At 38.6% G+C, this 21,423-nt stretch overlaps 1 protein-coding gene across 14 annotated transcripts in view; it reads right to left on the minus strand.

Moving 5' to 3' along the window:
• LOC132815678 (histone deacetylase 9-like) overlaps positions 1-21,423 on the minus strand; it is a 766,519-nt gene that overhangs the window by 624,456 nt on the left and 120,640 nt on the right. For 6 of the 14 annotated variants that reach the window (XM_060824722.1, XM_060824713.1, XM_060824714.1 and 3 more), the window contains exon 1: positions 21,270-21,354. The exons of 6 other annotated variants lie outside the window; for them this stretch is intronic. In XM_060824722.1, the coding sequence (XP_060680705.1) occupies positions 21,270-21,306 (37 nt within the window). In that variant the 5' untranslated portion in view covers positions 21,307-21,354. Of the gene's footprint in view, positions 1-15,365; positions 15,393-21,269; positions 21,355-21,423 lie in introns of those variants that run through there. 2 more of the 14 variants (XM_060824723.1, XM_060824720.1) reach the window with 2 other exon arrangements.

A 21,423-nucleotide genomic window follows, 5' to 3' on the forward strand; every position in this document is an offset into this window, starting at 1 on the left:
ATCCATTCCCAAAGGCCTTCTATAGCTCCAATATCAACTCAGTCCCAACTCACTTATACACATGTCTTCTCTCCCAGAGAACCTCTTTCACTGTTATGAGGAAAGGCAAGAGAATAACATAAATTATGATGATCATTTGGACAGTCAAATGACCTCCTTCAGCATTATAACAACTGTGTTTCTGCAATTTTGCATCACTATATAACTTTAAAAGAATGATTTCTCAGAGAGAAGCTGATAGATAGCAGCTATCATGGATCAACAGAATACATAATCCCATTAGATCCATGAAATAATAGGCTACCTCTCAGTCTTATACTTTGAAAACACATCCTAACGAGCCTGATTTGGTGAATTAAGGAAAAAGGGATGAAACAATTTTAGGATGGGTAAATGTTGTCAGCACTAATCATGTATATGGTCAATAAATGCACACACAAGCTAGTTGGACCAAGTAGTGTGTTTTAGTGTTGCTACTTTTATTATCAACTCAGATTTTATTCTGTATACACCTATTTATCTGAAAAAATGTACTTAGCACTGCATTCACATATTCTGTGAGCAGAATCACCACCATTGATGGGATTACATACTTGCAATGAACAAGTTTTAAAAAACATTCATTTATGTATTTGATTATTTTTATTTATTTGTAAATATTTTGATCTGCTAACAGTGTGGTAGGAGATATGGTAACATCAAGCAGTATTATAATTCCAGGGCTCCAACAAACACCATTCTCACAGCTCATTCCATCATGAATGAAATTATTGCCTGGTAACTCTTCCTGGGAGTGTACCTGCTTGAAGATCACTGCTCATGATATCACTGGTCTAATGATACCACTGGTCTATCATAATGGATATGGTTGTCCTATTTGTAGAGACATGACAGGCGCCAACAGTGTACCTGAATTATTGAGATATAACTGGGTGTTCAATTCTGTGTTGTTAACCTCAGCCCTCCCTATCTAGGCTGCACTGATCCTAGGCCAAAACCATGTTTTTCTTTTCGATAGTGCATGCAAGTTAAAAGATATAACTAATCACCAACTCGACAATTGTGACAAACTGATGCATAACTGTGAGAGTTCACTGAGTAAATGATATCAAACTCCTAGAAGCTCAAAATAGAAAATTGAAAACCCCTAATTTCCAAATAGCCTGAGTTTCTGGGCTGTCACAGAAATCAATGATGAATAAAACTTATTACTTTGGTTAGACAGAGAGCACAGTTTATGAATATTTTATGCAAATTTCCTCAGTGGTTGTATTTTCAAATCAAAAAGAGATACTTCACTGGTTTTGATTTATAATCTTTACTTAATTAAACTTTTCTTTTGTCATTCACATGTGGAAAACACAAAAGAAACCCTTGTGCAAACTGGCCTTAATCTGGAGGTGAAAATGTGTTGCTGGTCAAAGCACAGCAGGCCAGGCAGCATCTCAGGAAAACAAGATGCTGCCTGGCCTGCTGTGCTTTGACCAGCAACACATTTTCAGCTGTGATCTCCAGCATCTGCAGACCTCATTTTTTACTCGAAGATTTTAATCTGGAGGTGGGCATGCATCACATTATACATTTTCAGGGCACACAGCTTATTACAACAGTTTAAAAATGGAAATGATGTAAACTGTCAAGATAAAGCAACTTTTGCTGTAAAACATTTTTCTGATAGAAACATATTTATGCTTTTAAAACAAGCCAAATGAAACAAGATGCATGTTTGGCCAATATTGGCTAGTAAGATACCTTTCTCCCATCCATGTTAATAGCACAGACGTGACCAATCAGATTTTCTCCATTTATAACTGCGTCTGTGACAGCTGGGAAGTTAAGATTAATAGTTAGATATCTCATTGCTGTCTGTCTAATAATCCAGCATCTTTCAGTTAAAATGCTACATTTGTATTCCTCTACGAGAAATATATGTAATTTAGAAACTGCTTATTCATATTTATACCAAATGTACTGCTCACAAAAGTATGTTTATTAAAGCACAAACAAATTTGGTGACAAAAAGACTGAAACTAGAACCATCAAGCTAAATTCGTGATAAACTAACACAACTTATCATTGCTTTCATTTAAATTGTCTCTAAAGACACTACCTCAATTAATATTATATAATATTAATATTACAAAATTATGAAGCTACTGAGATTCGCCACTTAGCTCACAATTTCTATGTTGGCTCTTCGCTAAGGCATTCAGACCTGATCTCGTCGACCCCCAATCTCTCCAAAACATGACATTTTCCTTAAAAATGTTTGCTTTAAAGATACAATTGTCTCCACCTCCAACAACAAAGTGATAATGGGGAAAATAGCAAAGATTATCTGCTGTACATGTTTAATAACTCTAAGTAGAAAGTGAGGACTGCAGATACTGGAGATCAAAGTCAAAACGAGTGGTGCTGGAAAAGCGCAGCCGGTCTCGAGCATAAGTTCTTCTTCATTCCTCGAAAGGTCGACTCTCCTGCTTCTCGGATGCTGCCTGACCAACTGTGCTTATCCAGCACCATGCTTTTTGATATTAATAACTCTTAATTCTTTGTTATTGTTTGAATTTCCAATTCGTTTTATATTTGGAATTCCATTTCTTTGTTATTTACAACAAAGAAATGAAGGGAAAATAAAAACAGAAAATACCAGAGGTCCTCAGTAGTTGAGGCAATTGAAGAGAAAAATATAGAGTGGAGGTTTCATAGAATTCCTACTGTGGGGAAACAGGCCCTTCAAGTCCACACTGACCTTCAGAAGAGCAACCCACCCAGAACCACTCCCCGAATCCATTACTCTACATTTTACCCTTAACTAATGCACCTAACCTCCACATTCCTGAACACTTTAGCATGGTCAATTCATTTAACCTGCATATATTTGGATTGTGAGAGGAAACCAGAGCACCCGGAAGAAACCCACGCAGACACAGGAAGAATGTGCAAACTCTATACAGACAGTCGCCTGAGGCTGGAATCAAACCTGGGCCCCTAGCGCTGCAGAGCAGCAGTGCTTATCATTGAGCCACTGTGCCACCACCATTTCAGGTCAATAACCTATCATCAGAACTCTGAAGAAGGCCTCATTATTGTACACATCAAAATGACTGAAGCAGTGGAAAACCTTTCCGAAAGACTGAATTTACATTAAGAGCACCCCTCTGTACTCCAACATGATGGACAATGTCTCAGCTTCCCTTGCAGTACTATCTATTACATTGCTGGTTTATGCCTAACCTGCTGTGCTTTGACCAGCAACACATTTGCAGCTGTGATCTCCAGCATCTGCAGACCTCATTTTTTACTCGAAGATTTTAACCTACTGCGAATCCTCTTACAAGGATGCCTTCCTTGAAGAAGCTCTCTTCCTCCCTCTACAAGGATTTCAGTGAGTCCCTCTCTCACTGCACCCCCCAGGTCATCTCCTCTGCACAGAAGCTCTTCAGCCACGTTCTCAAACAGACCCGTTACCTCTCCGCCCCCACCCCACTCCGGCCTATCACCCTCACCTTGACCTCCTTCCACCTATCCCACCTCCATCGCCCCTCCCCCTAGTCCCTCCTCCCTACCTTTTATCTCAGCCGGCTTGGCTCTCTCTCTCTTATTCCTGATGAAGGGCTTATGCTCGAAACGTCGAATTCTCTATTCCTGAGATGCTGCCTAACCTGCTGTGCTTTGACCAGCAACACATTTGCAGCGATGTTCTAATGAGAGAAGAAATAGGAAAATAGAACAGATCAAAATATGACCTGAAGCTTTTGGAATTTGGAGCAATGGGACCAGCTCTGAGGTAGAAAGTACCTTTGCAAAAGGCTATACCTCAATAGGATAGGGACCAATCTCCTCATGGAGAATTCCATTAGTATGGTTTAGGGAGGGATTCAACTAGATTTGTTGGGTAGGGCAAAAGAGTATGGAAATAGAACATGGCAATATAGTACATAAAGTGAAAGAGATGGACAACAATGGAAAATGGAGTAGTTCTATATGTGATACAGTGGACAAAGAATCACTAAGAGGAATGCAAAGATATGTATATGATGCATGTGTGTAAATGCAGAAGTGTGGTGAACAATGTTGGTGAACTACAGACACAAATAGCTGTGTGAAAACATGATGCAGTGGAAATAATAGAAACATAGCTTAAAATGATGGGGGCTGGTTACTTAATATCAAGCATCCAAAGTGATCTGAAGAGAAAGGGAGAGAAGGACAAAAAGAAAGTGGTTGTGTGGTAATACTGATGTGGAAAAATATTGTAGTGTGGATATCATAAAAGGGCCAAAGCAAAATCCATTTGGTTAGAGCTGAGAAGCAAAAAGGGTATGGTCACAATACTGAGGGGATACTTGGGGAAACAACAGAGAAATAGAGATAGATGTGCAAATCTGCAAGAAAACCATAGAGATGTGTAGGAATTGCTATGTGGTGATATTGGGAGTCTTTAATTGCCTGAACATCAATTGAAATAAGGTTACAGTAATCTGTAAGGAAGGACATTAATTTCTGGAATGTGTTCAAAAGAATTTGCTTCATCATTATGCTCTTGGTCCAAGTAAATGGATGTTCAAGATAGTTCTTGAAGATATTTGATTCTCTTTTGCCTTGGTTTATCCTCAGACTGTTCACTGGCCAAGGCTAACTTGAAAGGAAGAACTGCTGGATCTGGTCCAAGGAAGTGAAAACAAAACTATGAGCAAACACTTGGCAACAAATGATCATAGTATCAAAAGGTTTAGACTGGTAATGTGGAAAAGCAAGGGCCTATCTAAAAGGAGAATAGTTAAATTGGACGACAGCAATTTTAGTGGGATGAGAGGGATCTTGCCAGAAGAGAAAAGGAACCCAAGACCAATGGGAAAATCTATAATGGAACAACGGGTATCATTTGAAGAGGAAGTACTTCAGATATATTTCAACATGAGTGACAAGTAAAAGAACCCAAGCCAAGACTCATTTGATAACAAAAGAGAGAGAATATAATAGATCAAAGAAAATGTGTATGATACATTTCTGAGGAATTTTTCATGCAAGAGTCAGACTAAATTCAACAGACTGGAAGGGGAAGTTAAGGGAATATAAGACTGGCAAAGAGACAATAAGAGAATAGAATAGGGAGCCCAAACACTTTCAAGCAGCACGTAAATAGTATCTAGTTGTAAAAGGTGAAAAGGGTCATATTAGGAACACACAAAGCAAGGCTAGAATACTCAATGAGTACCTTGAACTAATGTTTACTAAGGAAGAGAAAAACTGCTAAATATCAGTCAAAGCAGAATGAAAATTAAGAGAAATGAAAAACTGAAAATGCTGGCTAAACTCAGAATGAATATATCACATGTGCTAATGGCTCCCATCCTAGGTTTGCAAAAAGAAGTGAAAATGGAGATAGCAGAAGGGCTACTACATACAGGGGAGCCATCAAAGGATTGGGGTGTGCCACCTATTTTACGCTAGTTAGTTTAATATCAGTGGCAGCTGAGTTTTGGAAATAATAAATAGGGGAATAAATTCAACAAGTCAGCATGGATTGGTTAGACTGAGGGGGCTGTTTCCTTACTATGAGATGCTATGACTCTCGATACACAGAAGTTTGAGTTAATCAAGAAAAGCCTGCACAAAATTGTAAAAAGCAGATTGTACCTGACTAATCTAATTGACTATTTTGATGGTGCAAGATAGGCATTGCTTTTAAAGTTGTCCTTTTAGGCTGAACAGTTGCTTTGAGTCCTAGAGTCATGGAGCTATACAACACAGAAAGAAACCCGTCCAACTCGTTCATGCCAACCATAATCCCAAACTAAAATAGTCCCACCAGCCTGCACTTGGCCCATATCCCTTAAAACATTTCCTATTCATGTACTTATCTAAATGTTTTTTTAAATGTTTTAACTATACCTGCATCCACCACTTCCTTTGGAAGTTGATTCCACATACAAACCATCCTCTGTGTGAAAAAAATTGCTCGCATATCTGTTTTAAACCTTACTTCTCTCACCTTAAAACCATGCCACTAGAGTTGAAATCCCCCACCCCAGGGAAAAGAAATCTGCCACTCACCTTACCTATACCCCTCAGGATTTTATAAATGTCAGTAAGGTCACCACTCAATCTCCCACACTCCAATGAAAAAGATTTCAGCCTATGCAGCTTCTCCTAACAACTCAAACCTTCTATTCCCAGCAATATCCTGTTAAGTCTCTTCTGAACCCTCTCCAGCTGAATAATATTCTTCATACACCAGAGAGACCAGAACTGGACACCATACTCCAGAAGAGGTTTCACCAACATCCTGTACAACCTCAACATAATTTCCCAACTCCTATACTTGAGCTCATCCCTCAAGGATATCTTTTTATGTGAGGGTTAGCAACCTATGCCCTACAGTCTATGCTGTAGCCTCTGGGAAATCACTTTGTGAATTGTCATGCACACTGATAAGGCATAAGCAACTGGACAGTAGAAATTAATTTGCATTTATAATGCATTAATTCATGAAATAATCCCTAAATTTGGATTGGTGTGTGCATTTTCTGTTGGCCTCCATTTTTGTGTTGTTAAGATGACCAGAGATAGAGGAAAGGTAAAATAGGAGATGGTGTTTGCAAATATGAATGTGTGGTTTAAGTAATTGACAGGACATAGGTAAAAAGAGATGTAAAAGTTGTATACTCCTTTCCCCTTCCTAATCAACCATTTCTTGTTGCACGTCTTTCCTTTCTTATGTTCTTAATCCTCAACGTCTTGCCTGTTGGGTAATGGAAAGAGCTATTGTGTCTTAATAGCTAGGCTGTACAGTATACATACTGCTTTAAATGTTGAAGCATCTTTAGTGGATTCTGAAGATATGCTCTGTAAGGATCCTTGTGAAAGCCTGGCTCTCATTGTATGCCTGCTATGTGTGTTGATATGGATTTTGGACAGGATCCTGATCTATGTTATGACCAGGTAACCATTGTCACCCTGTATCCAGCATTGACTTTCAGTGGTTAATTGACCAGAGCTCGTGCAAAGGCCTACCTTAGAATGAAGGATTAGTTACTGCCAGGATCACAGGCTTTCACCAGCTCATCAGTTTTACATTAAGAAATTAGAATTCTTTTTAGTTCAGGAAAATGACAATGTTCAAATACAACGTAAAGCAGACCATTAAAACAATAGAGAAGTATAGAAAAGTTACAAAGAAAAATGATTAAATTTTATCATGAGCCAAAATAACTAATCCTATATGGAGACTGTATGAGGTTTATGATCACTTTGACTAATGCTGGTTGGGGCTTTTACAAACCATTTACCATTCAGCTCTGTAAGTTAAAGAAAGGACATAGATTGGAGCAAGTTCAAAGATGGCAGTTCTCACATTGAATCAGAATTGTACAATGATTGTTGCAGTATATATGATTGTCTCAATCATTAGCCATGCACACTAACCTGTTTACTAAAATGATGGTCACTGCACATTTTATCAGTGGTGTGTGTAGTAATGGGCACAATCTTGGTGTGCTGAAGACTGAATGGCAATTAAAAATAGATGCTAAAGTATCTGACCTCCTCCAGTGTTTTAGTTATATGTTATTGAAGGGGGCTGCAGTGGACCTTTGGAGAACCTTGCAATCACCGGAAAGCACCTCTTAACTATTGGCATCAAATAAGAAGGCAAAGTTGCACATCAAAACAAGATGGGAAGACAATTGATGGGTGGGTCACTAGTGGAGAAAGTGAGGATGTGAAATAAATAAACTATACCAAATGATAAATATATACTCAATTAGCGATTGGGAACCCAAATCACAAGAGCTCAACTAGAGGAAGGAAAAGGTGAAAACAAGAAAATGATGAATGCAACGAATGACAAGATTGCAGTTAAAAGGAGATTAATAGAGGTTAAAATGAGTATGAGCCTTGGAAAGGAAGATCACTTATACTGCTTATAATCAAAAGCAAATACTCATCTTGTTCCTTCATCGAAAGAAAAGTGGTACATTTTAAATTACTTGCCATCCAATTGTTTACATCCCTGATCATGTGTGAGTATGATGTGCAATTAATGGTAATGGTAGCCCCAGGAAAGTTACACCCCGTAGATAATGAACTAAAACACATTAACGACTGTACAAATGGGGACAACTCCCACATGACTGTGTGTCATTGCATTGTGTACTTCTCTTTCCAACATATTTACTTACACCAATCTTTTGGGAGGAACTCAATTGTCTTACCAAGCTGGTGTACTTGGAGAAAATACAAATATTATTATAACTGTGACAGTAGCTCCTGTCAAAGTCTTAGATGGGAGCAGAATATTTCAAGGAATGTAGTAGCTTTGAAAAAGAATACCATCATGAGAAAGTGTATTGGCAAATTAGCAGTTCCAGATGCCACAAAGAAGAAGAGACAGAGATCATTGCCTTGGGTCTCTGCCAAACCAGCAAAATTCCAAGGTCTCACAGGAATTGCCCAGCCTGAGTGGATGCACCCATAGCTGTCCAAAGTGCAGAGCCAGAGTTGTCATTATGAGGTGGAAGGAGAGTTCCTGGCTATCCTGCCTCATCATTCTACAGATCCAACAACTAGTCAGCCAGCATATGGCTGACTGAAATACTATGATGCCAGTGCATGCACTCTAGAACCTGTGAACTGCAGGGAATGCATTAATATAATGGGCAGGTTAAAGATTAAGTAAACAAGTCAAGATCTTTTATCGTTTATTGCCCATCCCTAATGTGCCCTTGAACTGAAATGCCATTTCAGAGGACAGTTAAAAGTCAACCACTTTGCTATGGATTCAGAGTTTCTTGTAAGCCAGACCACATACGATTTGCAGATTTCCTTCCCAATGGAAATGATGAACCAAGTGGGTATTTACAACAATTGGCAATGGTTACATAGTCACCATGAGACTAGCTTTTAACATTTGAAGTTTTCTGATTACTGGTTTCCAGCTGTGACCAAAGGTTTTATCTTAAAGCTGGAAGTGCAATGACAGAACTATTTCCAGATACCACCAGTCAACTTCTTGCAGCTTTTGTTCCTCATGAAGGAATGCTTTTGTACTGCAAAACCCCCTACGGATTAAGTTCAGGGCTTGTATATTCCAGAAATTCATTTCTTTTGTCATTATCAGTCATTGAATTGATTCTTAATTTTCTTGATGATGTCAGTGTCCATGGAAGGGTCAGAGCAGAACACGATCTGCAATTATTAGTGACGCTCATTGAAATAACTCCACCGAGGCCAGTATCCTGTCACCAAGTCACCCTTTACTGAACAGTCTTTGACTTCAGTACAGCCTATACAGACTCAAGTACTTGAATGTCAGTATGTCTGACACACCCATTTTTATCTGTCAGCCTGGGGACCCTGAATGGACCGATTAGCAGCACCAATCAGGAAGCTCATATTCTATGAGCTCCATCTGGCTGACCTTGTTCCAATCACTATACTCATTTGACTAGAACAACACAATGTACAAATACACATTTATAACATCCAAGATTGATTTTCTACTGTTCAAATTTAGAGTAGCTAGACTAAAGCCCTTGTTATGAACAAAGATGAAAAAGATGGTTTCCCCTTCTCCAGCATCTGACTGAGTGAAAGTAGCATATTTTAAACAAAAGTGTTTTGCCCTTTAGTAACTGACTGGAATGAGCAAATGATAATGTTTCTCATCAGCTTGAAAAGAAAACATACACTATTCAACACCTGATTTTATAGCTGTATTACAAATATCTACAACCACTCTCATAGTTTACAAACACACACGCTCAAAAGTCTACATTTATAGAAGTAGTACATGTTTAAGTCAAAGGATTTCAAATGTTCTGTCCTACATTTGCTTTTCCTGGGAATGATGACTCCGAATAATAAGCCTCCAATCCTTCATCTAAAGAAAAGAGTCCAGAGGTTTAGAAAGGTTGATTTGCTGTTCTTTTACATTTGCAGTAGCACATTTCCGTGATTCCATTCCAGTCAAAGTGCAAAAACAAAATTTTATAGTGATTCTCTGGTACAGATCCTCAAGTAGAATTCAAACCCAATCCAAGACTGTCAGCCACTGAAAATGTCAATCCTCTTTGTTTAAATAGAGTCTTCATTTCTTGGCTCTTAGAATATGCTTTGGCGTATCCCTTTATCAGAAAGCTCATTCCAAATCTTCTCTTTTTTGTCATTTTCAGTGAGCTTCAGGAAGGGTTTCTCTCCATGAGACCTTGGTGAGTTTCTCTTATGCTCATCCTGAGGCCTCATTAACTATCTCCTATACCCCTCTCATATATTTTTTTTCTTATGTTATCCCAATTCTCCCACTTGTCAAAGCCAGAAGTAGTCACCACTGCCAGGATACCTCAGGATATACTGGTCTGTTGGCAGTCCAGACCTGCCCTTCACTGTGAGGGTAGTGGCACGGCAGCTGTAAACCAAAGCTTTTCGTGACCAAGTAGAGGCATGGCTTCCCATTCCTGATGAAGGGCTTATGCCCGAAACATCGATTCTCCTCCTCGTCGGATGCTGCCTAACCTGCTGTGCTTTTCCAGCACCACACTCTCAACACTGCTTTACACATACAACTGTAACTTCCTACAGTTATCATGGAATAAGCACCAGGTCACACTGTTTACCTGTTCTTAGCCACAATTCCTCTTACAATTCTTGAAGTCACTGCTATTTCTTTCCCAACGTCCATCATAGCCCACCATCCTGTAATGGTTCAATGTGGATCCATCACAAACAGGGAAAACTTCAAACAGTTCAAAAGATTCAGATTTATTCACCAATACCATACTAGCAATAAACAAACACGTGCCTCTTGGAACAGAAATGGATTGCTTCCCTGGTCAGCAGCAATAGTGGTATAGTCAACACATGCACCCAGCTCTCATCTACTGGAACCAGGTGTTATTAAGTCCATATTGGCTTGTAACAACTGGGGGCACTGCAGAATGTGATGATTCGCCTGGTTGTTACCCTCATCTTCCTCCTCCGAAAAGGTCAGCTGTTCTCCCAGCTCTTCAGCATCCATCACATCCCTTCTTTGGCAGTTCCAATTGTGCAGAGAACAGCCTGAAATGATAAAGTGGCACACAGTGTGTCCAGAATGTACTTCAAGGCTCTCCAGACCAATCCGATGGTTGGAAACTCATTTTCAGGAGGCCAGATGTCTGCTTATCATGGCCAGGTTGAAAAGTGAACTGCATTGTATCCAGTCTCAGTCAAAGGCTGCATAATGGAGTTATCAGTATGATCACAGAGTCATCAGTAAGAGTTTTGTCTCCCAGTAGCCAGCCTTGTAAGGCACCAGGTTTCTCGCATGCGGCAGGGATAGGAGACTTCTCAAGAATTTAGACGTCATGGCAGGTACTGGGCACAAATTTGAAAGCAGTGGTACTGATGCTCATTGATGACCTACACATAGATAGAATGGAAGCTTTTTCATTTGAGGAATTCTCATTGACATGGCTCTTTCAGTGCGATGTGTGTACAGTTGATCAAATCCTGCACCTGATGGAATTCCAAATCCTACTGCCCCTGCCGGAGCACTGACCTTACCATCGGGTAACAAGATGAAGTGGCGTGGTCTGGCATAATGACCTCATTAATAGTTGAATATGTTCATGGGTGAATGATTGACAGATGTCACACAGGTCCCCAGTGGCTCCTTGAAAAGCCATCAGGATAGAATGGCAAACCATGCCTTCAGGTCACAGGTCCTGGAATATTCTCAGCCTGTGCCAACAGTGCACTTTGCTCATAGAGTCATACAGCACAGAAACAGACCCTTCAGTTCAACCAGTCCACACCAAATATAATCCTCAACTAAACAAGTCCCACCAGCCTGCTCCTGGCCCATATCCCTCCAAACCTTTCCTATTCATGCACTAATAGAAGTATCTTTTAAATGATGTAACTGTGGCCACATCCCTCACTTCCTCAGTAAGTTCACTCCACACACAAACTACCTTCTGTGTAAAATATTTGCCCAATCTTTTTTAAATCCCTCATTTGGAGGAAGTGGTCTCAACGATGATTGACTCGGATCCTCCTGTACCTCCTGTGTACCCTGAGGGTCCCTTCAGCAGTGACATCTTCATGTGGAAGCTCAGCATCTGCTGGGGGTTTCTGCTGGCCCTGAACTTGCCGATGTATCTGTTCCCACTTCCTTTCCCTGCTGGATTGCCCCGCAATAATGACTCTTGTTGTGACTGGATCCAGTAGTCACATTTGCAATGAACATATTGAGGGGTTCAGAATGAGTAAAACAAGTCCTTAGTAATGTGAGCAGTCAGCACTTCCATCACTCCTTATTGATGGCTTTGCACAATTATCCATACAATGGTACATGGAGCATTCTGACGTGGAGGGTATGGAACTCGGTCATCGGACATTATACTGAGGAAAGCACCAGCAGTCATGCGGCAAACAGATAGTATGGCATTGCATGTGCTTCATGAGTAATAAAACCATCCAGCCCCACAAAGTATCATTCGATATAAGAGCATCTAACATGATACTTACAGATCACATTGACAGAGAATCAGTGCAGTGTCCCTGTGTAGACTATGAGGTCTTAGTGTTCTGCTCTGTCGTCCACAGTGCCATTTTAGAGTGACTTGGGATTATTTTAGCCTCAATGAGATGCTTAACTTAAATGTGCAGGGACATAACACAGGCAAACAGTCCAAGTTACCCTGGATCCATGTACTTTTACCTTCTTTATTAGTATTCCATGTAGAACCTTGTCAAGGCTTTGCTTAAATCCATCTCTGTTTTGAATATACTCAATGACCTGGCCTCCACAGCCTTCTGTGCCGATGAATTCCATAGATTCACCACTCTCTGGCTGAAGGGTTTCTCCTTATCTCTGTTCTAAATGGTCTTCCCTTTACTCTAAGGCTGTGCCCTTGGGTCCTCATCTCTCCTGCCAATGGAAACATCTTCCCAATGTCCACTCTGTGCAGGCAGTTTAGTATTCTGTAACTTTCAATCAGATCCCCTCTCATCCTTCTAAACTCCATCGAGTATAGTCTCAGAGTCCTCAAATGTTCCTCATAACATGCTGGGCCGTGAATCGCCCCAGCTCCTGTTTGAATGCAATTCGTTGAAGAAGTGCAGCCATTAACCACAGAAAGAATCCTTTGAATTTTAATAACTTCTCAAAAATATGTTTAGAATATACATATGCATTTTATTATAAAAATAAAGCTGATCCAGTAAAAAAGTGAAATTATTGCTTAAAACACACAGTCAATAATCTAAAAGTTCCAGAGTTTGATGATCAGCTGTCCTCACATGTATAGTCAAGTCATTAATACACAGTTATCTCTGAAGTCTTGTAGACACAGCTTGCTCAGGAAATACAATCTTGAGATGTTTCTTCAATCATTCTTTCAAAAGAACAAATGGGTTTCATCCAGAACTCAACAAGAGGGTAGAAGGGTTTTCTTTCAGAAATGAGACAATAGCTGGACAGCTTATTTTTAGAAAGCTTTCCTTCAGCTCAACTTGTTCTTAGCAGGCTTTCCTCTAAATCAACCAGATAAAACAAGAACTTTCCCAAACCAATCATTGGTAAAAAGTAAACAGACACAATAGTGATCTACAGTCAAGTAAGCACTTGTCTAGGAGGCCATGTTAAAAAAAATATAAACGGCAGTGTCCACAGCTAATTTTCAATGAACTCTTTTCTCAAAAGCACTCCAGGTATTTCCACAAAATCTGAAGTAGATGTATTCTCCAAAGTCTTTCAAAACTCAAGAACTCAAAACTATGTTACATATTATTCAGCTTTGTAATGTCTACACCAATCACATTTTTATAATTGATCCCATGGTCAATATAACGATGGCAGTAAGTCCAAGTAGATATTTTTGAAGAAAAGCAAATATCAGTGTTCCCTCTGCTTCAAGCTTCAGCCGGCTATAGCACTGACTTCCAAATTTTAAAGTCATGGCCACACATGAATCTTCAAAGTCTGTACACTAATAAAAATATTCAAGGGAGTATTGCTAGCAACCCCTAGCAACCAGCATATTTTGTTTGTTGTTCATGACCTACATAGAAAAATGGATGGAAATCACAACCACAATTATGGTAAATTCCATAACCACCAATCTAGCATTCAAGTATGACTGTTTTACATTTTTGCATTCTACTGCTCTTTCTTAAAGCATCACTGATGTCTAACATGAATGGCAGAGATAAAACAGAAGAAATTGCAAGGTTAAACAAATGCATCTTTCAGCAAGGGAAGATGTACAAAGAAACCACAGTTTGAAGTTGGAGATTCGATGAGTATCAACCAGCCATGCTGCAACCCACAAACTTGAACAGCTCTACCAAGGCCAAAGCAGATCACTTGGTTGCTTGATACCAATACTTATCTGTTGAAGGTGCACAGAGTTCAACTCAAATAGTTTGTTACTGAGTAGACCAGGATATTTTAGGGCTAGTCAATATACATTTCATTTTATATTCCATTTTCTCAGGAATGACTATGATACTGATCATCTGCCTTACCAAGCTGATCATGCAGAACCACAACTTCAAAATCATAGATCTCAACGCCATCATGACAGAACTTCATATCTCAAAGCCTATTTCTGTACTCAGAGAAGATAGATACACTTGAACTCTAAGACATGACATGTTGTGCACTTTTGTTGTTTAGTATGGTTTAATTTTTTAAAAAACTATGTTTAGCTTTACAAGAGGGAAAAGGTGTAGTGTTTAATTATTCAGTGCTTGATAATGTGTGTCTGATGACTGCTGACTGCTCAGTGGTGTGATTAATTAAACCTGAGTGAGGTGACAAAGAAAAAGACTCTAAACTGTGGACAAGCTGCCGAAAGCACACAATCAACATATTGAAGCATTATATTAAATTTGGAGGCATATAATTTCTGCATATCTCCAAGGCACAAAACACAATACATAGACAGAGCGTTTCATGAGTACTACTACTTAAAATTGAAACCTGAATCACACCATACCCTAAACATATAGGCTTAAGTTAATGCAAGGAAGACACAATTTTAGCTGAATTGAATGCCTTTATGGCATTTTCTTTCACAGGATGAGTTAGAGAAGGTACAGATGGAAAATAAACTTCATTTACAGAATGGGTTTGACTCAACTCTTGTCCTAACAAGGAATGACTTACAGTACAAGATGCATAAGATAGGCATTTAGGGCAGAATCTGTCAGTGTGCCATTTCTCCAATTCCCAGAAAATCTTTTTTCATACCCGCTCTGAGTGAGATTGTCAACTTCTTGAATTGGGGAAGAATCACATCAAATTTTTCATGAGATCTCATTATTTTACATTATCACTGTTCATTCTGATGAAAAAAATGACTATTATTTCTAACCTGGGTACCAGGGTTTTAGCCTGTGCCATCGAGTCCATCAGGATTGTTCCTTTCCTTTGAGAAAAGGAAAAGTTTGTGAAAACCACTCAGTTATTTAGTACAGGTTGAAAAGTCCAGCCCCATGCAACTAAGTAGTAAGGTGCTCAATTTTATAATGAATAATTTGTAGGCAAAGAGAAGATTAAATAAATATTTAAATTATACATCTAAGATCCAGGCTGATTTTACAGATTTGGACTATTCTATGACCTGGTGTGCTGAAGTAGGCTTCTCAAAGGAGAAAAATAAACTACTTTTAGTAACTTGTTAAAATATACTTTATGCATCCTTTTCTCCATTTTATTTCACATTTTGTTTGTTTTGCTGAGGAGTCCTTGACTTTAGTTCTTTTCTTTCAGTCTTCAAACCTTTTCCCTTTTTTCTTGGATTCTTCTAGCTTTGGAATTATTTTTTGCTGAGGTTTTATTTTGTTACATCACTCTCATCCTGTGAAGTAGGGGAAAGATTTTCATGGTAGTAATAACATGAACATACCTTGCATTGACATGCCATCTTCATACCGGCCTGTGGTGATTGGGACCAGGTTGACCTCATTGTCGACATGGTCATTGATTAGGGTTGTCAATTAGGAAAGCCCTGGCTGACTAATATAACCTGGAGATGAGAATTTCCTCAGTCCAGGGGACTGACTGAGCTGCCTGACCACGGCCAATATACTGCGCACAAGTAAATACAAGATGACTTGGTGATGGGTTACTGGCCTCTGTGCAGTTATTCCACAGCCAAAAAGCAACATATTGGCCAATCAAATTCCTTGCCAAAGAATGGGGCATGGAGGCCATCTCTATCTACTGGGTGGTAGAGTGCTTACACTGAGACTGGGTGCAAGGTCCAACTCTGACTCATGGATGGGAACATTTCACTGAGTCAGTCAATAGGTCCCTTTTCGCAGAGGTGAGGATCAGTATTCCTTTTGTGATTTGAAACATGTTACCTAACCACAGGCTGAAGAGGTTCCAGAAATTTCAACCTCAGCGTTTTGCATGCATCTATTAGTATCCAGCAAGCAGTGTGTATAAACAGTTCCACATGTCAGAGACACCAGTCTTCACCATCCCTAGTTCAGAACACAAACTGTCACAAGTGGTGCTGCATTTCCTGTATGAAAGCTTAAAGATAACACCTGATCAGTCTAGGCCTCACTTTATTCAAATCCACATCAAGAATAATTTCTCAGGCAGTCTGAAGTATGCATGGCCGAGGTTTTTGTGGGAATAGATATGGAAATGCACAAAATGTAAGATTTATTTTTTCTGGAAGTACTAATTTGCCAAGCCCTCCTAACTCTGCACTATTTTTGTTTGGCCACTTTGCAAATCAAGAAGTTCTTGGGTCATGACCGCGCAAATACCTTTCAGAGGTTATAGAGTGAAATGTGAGTCTGAGAGGAAAGTTGAATTTCTTTCCCTCCCCCAACACTATTTGCATATACTAGCGAGGCTTGGGAAATCCTATAAAAACCCAATCTCATTGGGAAAGTCATGACCACTGACCTGCTGAGAAGTCAGGGACATTCTGGCAAGTAAATGTTAACTGTTTTGACAACTTCAGATGTCACTATTAAATGTTCAACTGCTAGGTGCTCATGTAGTTCTTCCTTACAAAGCTTAGAATGCAGTGCCCAGCTGATGGGATACTGCAGTTGAACAACATTTACAAAATTTGATTGTGCCAAGAATTAAACATTGATTTAAGATGATCAGTCTGGCTCACAATGTGATTCAGTTCTATGTTCCAGAATCTACATTTATTCATACACAGGGCCATTTTCTTTGCAGGCATGAACAATATGACCACACTTTGTACCTTTTTCGCAGCGGAATGGGCTATGATAACAGCCAATCCCTGCGGTATTGCGCTAACCAGAATACTGTGTGCAGTTTTGGTCTTCTTTTCTGAGGAAGGATCCTCTTGCTGTTGAGGGAGTTCAGGAAAGGTTTACCAAAGGCTGATTCCGGGGATGGTGGGACTGACGTATGAGGAGATGATTGATCAGGTTAGGATTATTTCGCTGGAGTTCAGAGGAGTGACAGAGGAATCTCATAGAAATTTAAAACTCTAACAGGATTAGACTGGGTAAGATGCAGGGAGGATATTCCTGATAGTAGGTGCATCCAGAACCAGGGGGTCACCTCCTGAGGATTCAGGGTGAACCACTTAAGGATGCAAATGAGGAGACATTTCTTCACCCAAAGAGTGATGAGCCTGTGGAATTCATTACCACAGGAAGCAGTTGATGCCAAAATATTGAATGTATTCAAGAGGTGGCTGAATATAGCACTTTGGGCCAATAGGATCAAAGGGCTGAATGGCTTCATCCTGCTCCTATCTTCTATGTTTCTACAATCCTAACATACACTTGGCTGCCTCTTTAGCTGACATATTAATTAGTGGTTCCTTCATAAAGTTGGTTTTCTTGTGTTTCAGTCCTGATGAGAACAAGATGAAAAGTTTTGACTTCATACCTCTTTTAGCAATTTTCAGGTGATGCATTGTAATGTGTGTAACTAGGAATGATTGAATATGTAGATGAGCCTCTGAGGTACACTGTTATGAAATGGTGATTCAGTGGTCATGTAATACGTCTTGGCTAGAAGGTTAAAACACATATGGAACTCTTACCCTCATGGATAATTGTTAATAAATATTGTTCAAAGGAAACCTAGGAGAATTATAGGTATATATTCAAACTCTGTTTAGTATTTAATTGTGATGATCTGATATGATTTAAATACTCCGAGATCTTTTGAATTGTAAAAAAAATACTTTCAACAACTTGCACTTAGAACACCAAAAGGAGATGTCTTGCTACTCTCTGCTACATCTCAGTAATCAAATAGCCAACTATCTTGCCAATTCAATGAACTGTATTGTTGGCATTACTAATGATTTGTTTAACAGCTGGGCCTATTATGAATGCATGGTTGAGTTTCAGACTCTGAGTTTATCTCAGCAAATGATAATATTCACATTTTTGATGATTATTTGAATAGGTTATTACAGGCTTTTAAAATATTTTTATGGGATCATTCATGGGTGTACTGAGTAAGTACATATTCGACAATAGATTCACCACTTGAGAAGATTTACATTTTCTGGATTAGTATAAATAAGTTATTTTTCCAATATTCACTTAAATTCATTGAATGACACCTCTACCAGATAATTAGTAGTTTACCTTTAATGTTTATTACAAAGACGTCCTGGGCTTGACCATAGGATATACTGAGTGAGTGGCTATGAATGATGCAGAAAGACATAGCATAGGCATGGGTTGACATGAAAATATTTCACTCATTCTACACATTTACAGGAAAACTTGAGAGCCCAGTATTGGGAATTGTTAGCACAAAATATTTTCTGTTAGATAATTCAGAGGATATGGGTATCACTGGCTAGGTAGTGTTTGATGCTGATCCCTAATTGCTTAGTGAACAGTTAAGAATCAACCTCATTTCTGTGGGTCTGGAATCACATGTAGGCTAGTAAAGACATTGTCTTATTAGTAGTGGCAGTACAAATTAGTGCTTCTCTTTAATAGCTAATTTTATATATTTAGTCCTATTTTCATCAAGCTATCACTTGAAACAATCTATTGTGTCCTGAAATTCTGATGGCTAATGGTTTGTGAGTGTAACTTTTGTAGATGTATCTTCCATGGAAAAATAGACATTATTCTACATTCCTTTTTCTAAATCATGTAGATCTGTAATGAATCTCAGAGACAAAGAGGACAAGTAAAATTAGGCATTATTGCAGACATTTTTATGAGCATTGTTCAGTGATTTAGAGATCTCTAAATGCAAGACATTTTCCTCTTGATGCATGATGCACAATAAAGGAATAGAGCAGAAAATAACCATTAAGAATGAACACGCAAACATGTCCCTGAATTTTTATGTGTTGAGCTGGTTTAGGTTTAAAGTGCAGATTTATAATTGTGTTGAAATGTTTCATACAGGTGAAAGATTCAGAATAGTTAAATAGGTTGTGAATAGCATCCGAAATCTGGGCATATCTAGCTTATTTTGAATTTTTCAAGTTTATCTCAAAAACATTCCACCTTTAATGTCTTACAGTCTACTGTGATCATCAAGTCCATCGTTAAATAGAAATATCTGTAATGACCAACATTCATAGATGACAACAATGTGACAGCATAACAGAGATGTTCCATTTGAGCAGATGCATGATTAGTTTTAAAAATGGATAAACTGGCCTAATCCAAAAATCATTCAATAAGGAATACAAATTAATAGTAAACTCAAATGGCCAATATTGCTGGTGTTGATTCCTTCAATGCTTGAAAAGCTTACGTTGAGAGTTGTGCTATCACTCATTGCTTCATGAAAGAGATGGAATTTCTAGCATGACTGAGTCACAGAACTTTGATTTGTTAAATGCATCTGAGTGCAGGTGATTGTGAAACATTGGTCATTTGCTCAGTGATTACCTTAACTTACCGCAACAGCTACAAGTAGCATGATGGCTCCTGTATGACTGGATTGCTGAACAAAAAGCCATAACTCATAATGAGCTGCAGGATGGTTTGTTTATTTGTAAAAACGGCCAACTACTTCCTGTGACCCACTGGAAAAATAGAGGAAATTAGGCAAATCCAAAACTTGGCAGAGATCCAGCATAATAGGACTCCACCTAACTTTCTGATTATGTTTCCTCAATTCATACACAATAATCATTCAGAAACAGTTGGAAAACCAGTGTCGATACACCACCAAATCCAGCAGAAACAATGAAGTACAAAGATGTAATTCCATAGCAGAGTAAATCCAGAAACTGTGGAAACAACCAGCTGGGAGATATTACACTAACTTGTTAGTTTCCATGAAATGAGATTTAATCTCTTATCATATATCATTCCTCCATCCTGACCAGATAAAGTTAATAGTTAATGTTGAGATGTTAACCTCAGACTATTTGCCTTTAAATTCAGTTCCCTAACACGAGTCTACCAAAATATTGTTCCCCTTTCTTTTATCTACATTGTAATGATAAGGCAATACTCAATGAACTTCTTCTATTAAAGGCCTAAAAACAATGAATATTTAACATAAAATATGCTCTTATTCTGTTTATGTACCATTCTAATCATATCTCAGCAGTTTTGGGAAAGGAGTATCACCTGATCAATAATTAGCATATTTTCCCCACTTATTTTGACACTGAAAATTAAGCTGGGGAGTAGGTTCAAAATGCTCAAAGCAGCAAAGCATTCATTTCTCTCCAATTATCGTATTATAGGCAAAGATGTGCATTTAGATTTTATCTTCTGTCAATAAAATGGTGAGATCATGTCATAGCTATATTTCTTGATATGATTTTAGTTAACATCCCTCACTGAAATTCATATAATGTTAAACAAACGATTGAACATCTGCTGCCACAGGTTCCACTCAGTGCAAAACAGTGACGTGATAAAATGCTGAAATTATAAGTTGCTTAGTAAAGTGTCACTCCTCATTAGAGTGTCAAATGCTTGATAAGACTGCAAAATATATAGATTTCTTAGGTTCAGACATCTACTGAGCCAAGTACTGTTACTGAAATTTGCAGATAACTACTTTGTGCAAGTTATATTTAAAAGTTCTGTGATACAATCCTGTGCTCATTGAGATGTTTAAATATGTTTTAATTATCTATACTGTATTAATATTGCAAAGGGGCTATGAATTGGAACGGCATTTCTTTTATAGTAAATGTAAGTTTTATTTTGTAATCAGTCATTAATTTCTCACTGTTTTATTTTATCATGCTTGAAATACAGTTTACACATGACATTAATTTACACTGAAGTTAACAATGCAGTTTGAATCATGAACTTACCAGTCCTGCTCTTCATTTTCGCACAAGAATGGCTCATCTAACCTGTTATTGCACACTCATAATAATGCCTTCTCAGGATCTACGTGGCTGCTTTTTTTAAAGAAGCAACAATCAAAGGAAGTGGTTTGTTAACAACGAAAACTACACTTACCAG

Source organism: Hemiscyllium ocellatum, chromosome 5, assembly GCF_020745735.1.
Source record: "Hemiscyllium ocellatum isolate sHemOce1 chromosome 5, sHemOce1.pat.X.cur, whole genome shotgun sequence".
NCBI classification, from domain to species: domain Eukaryota; kingdom Metazoa; phylum Chordata; class Chondrichthyes; order Orectolobiformes; family Hemiscylliidae; genus Hemiscyllium; species Hemiscyllium ocellatum.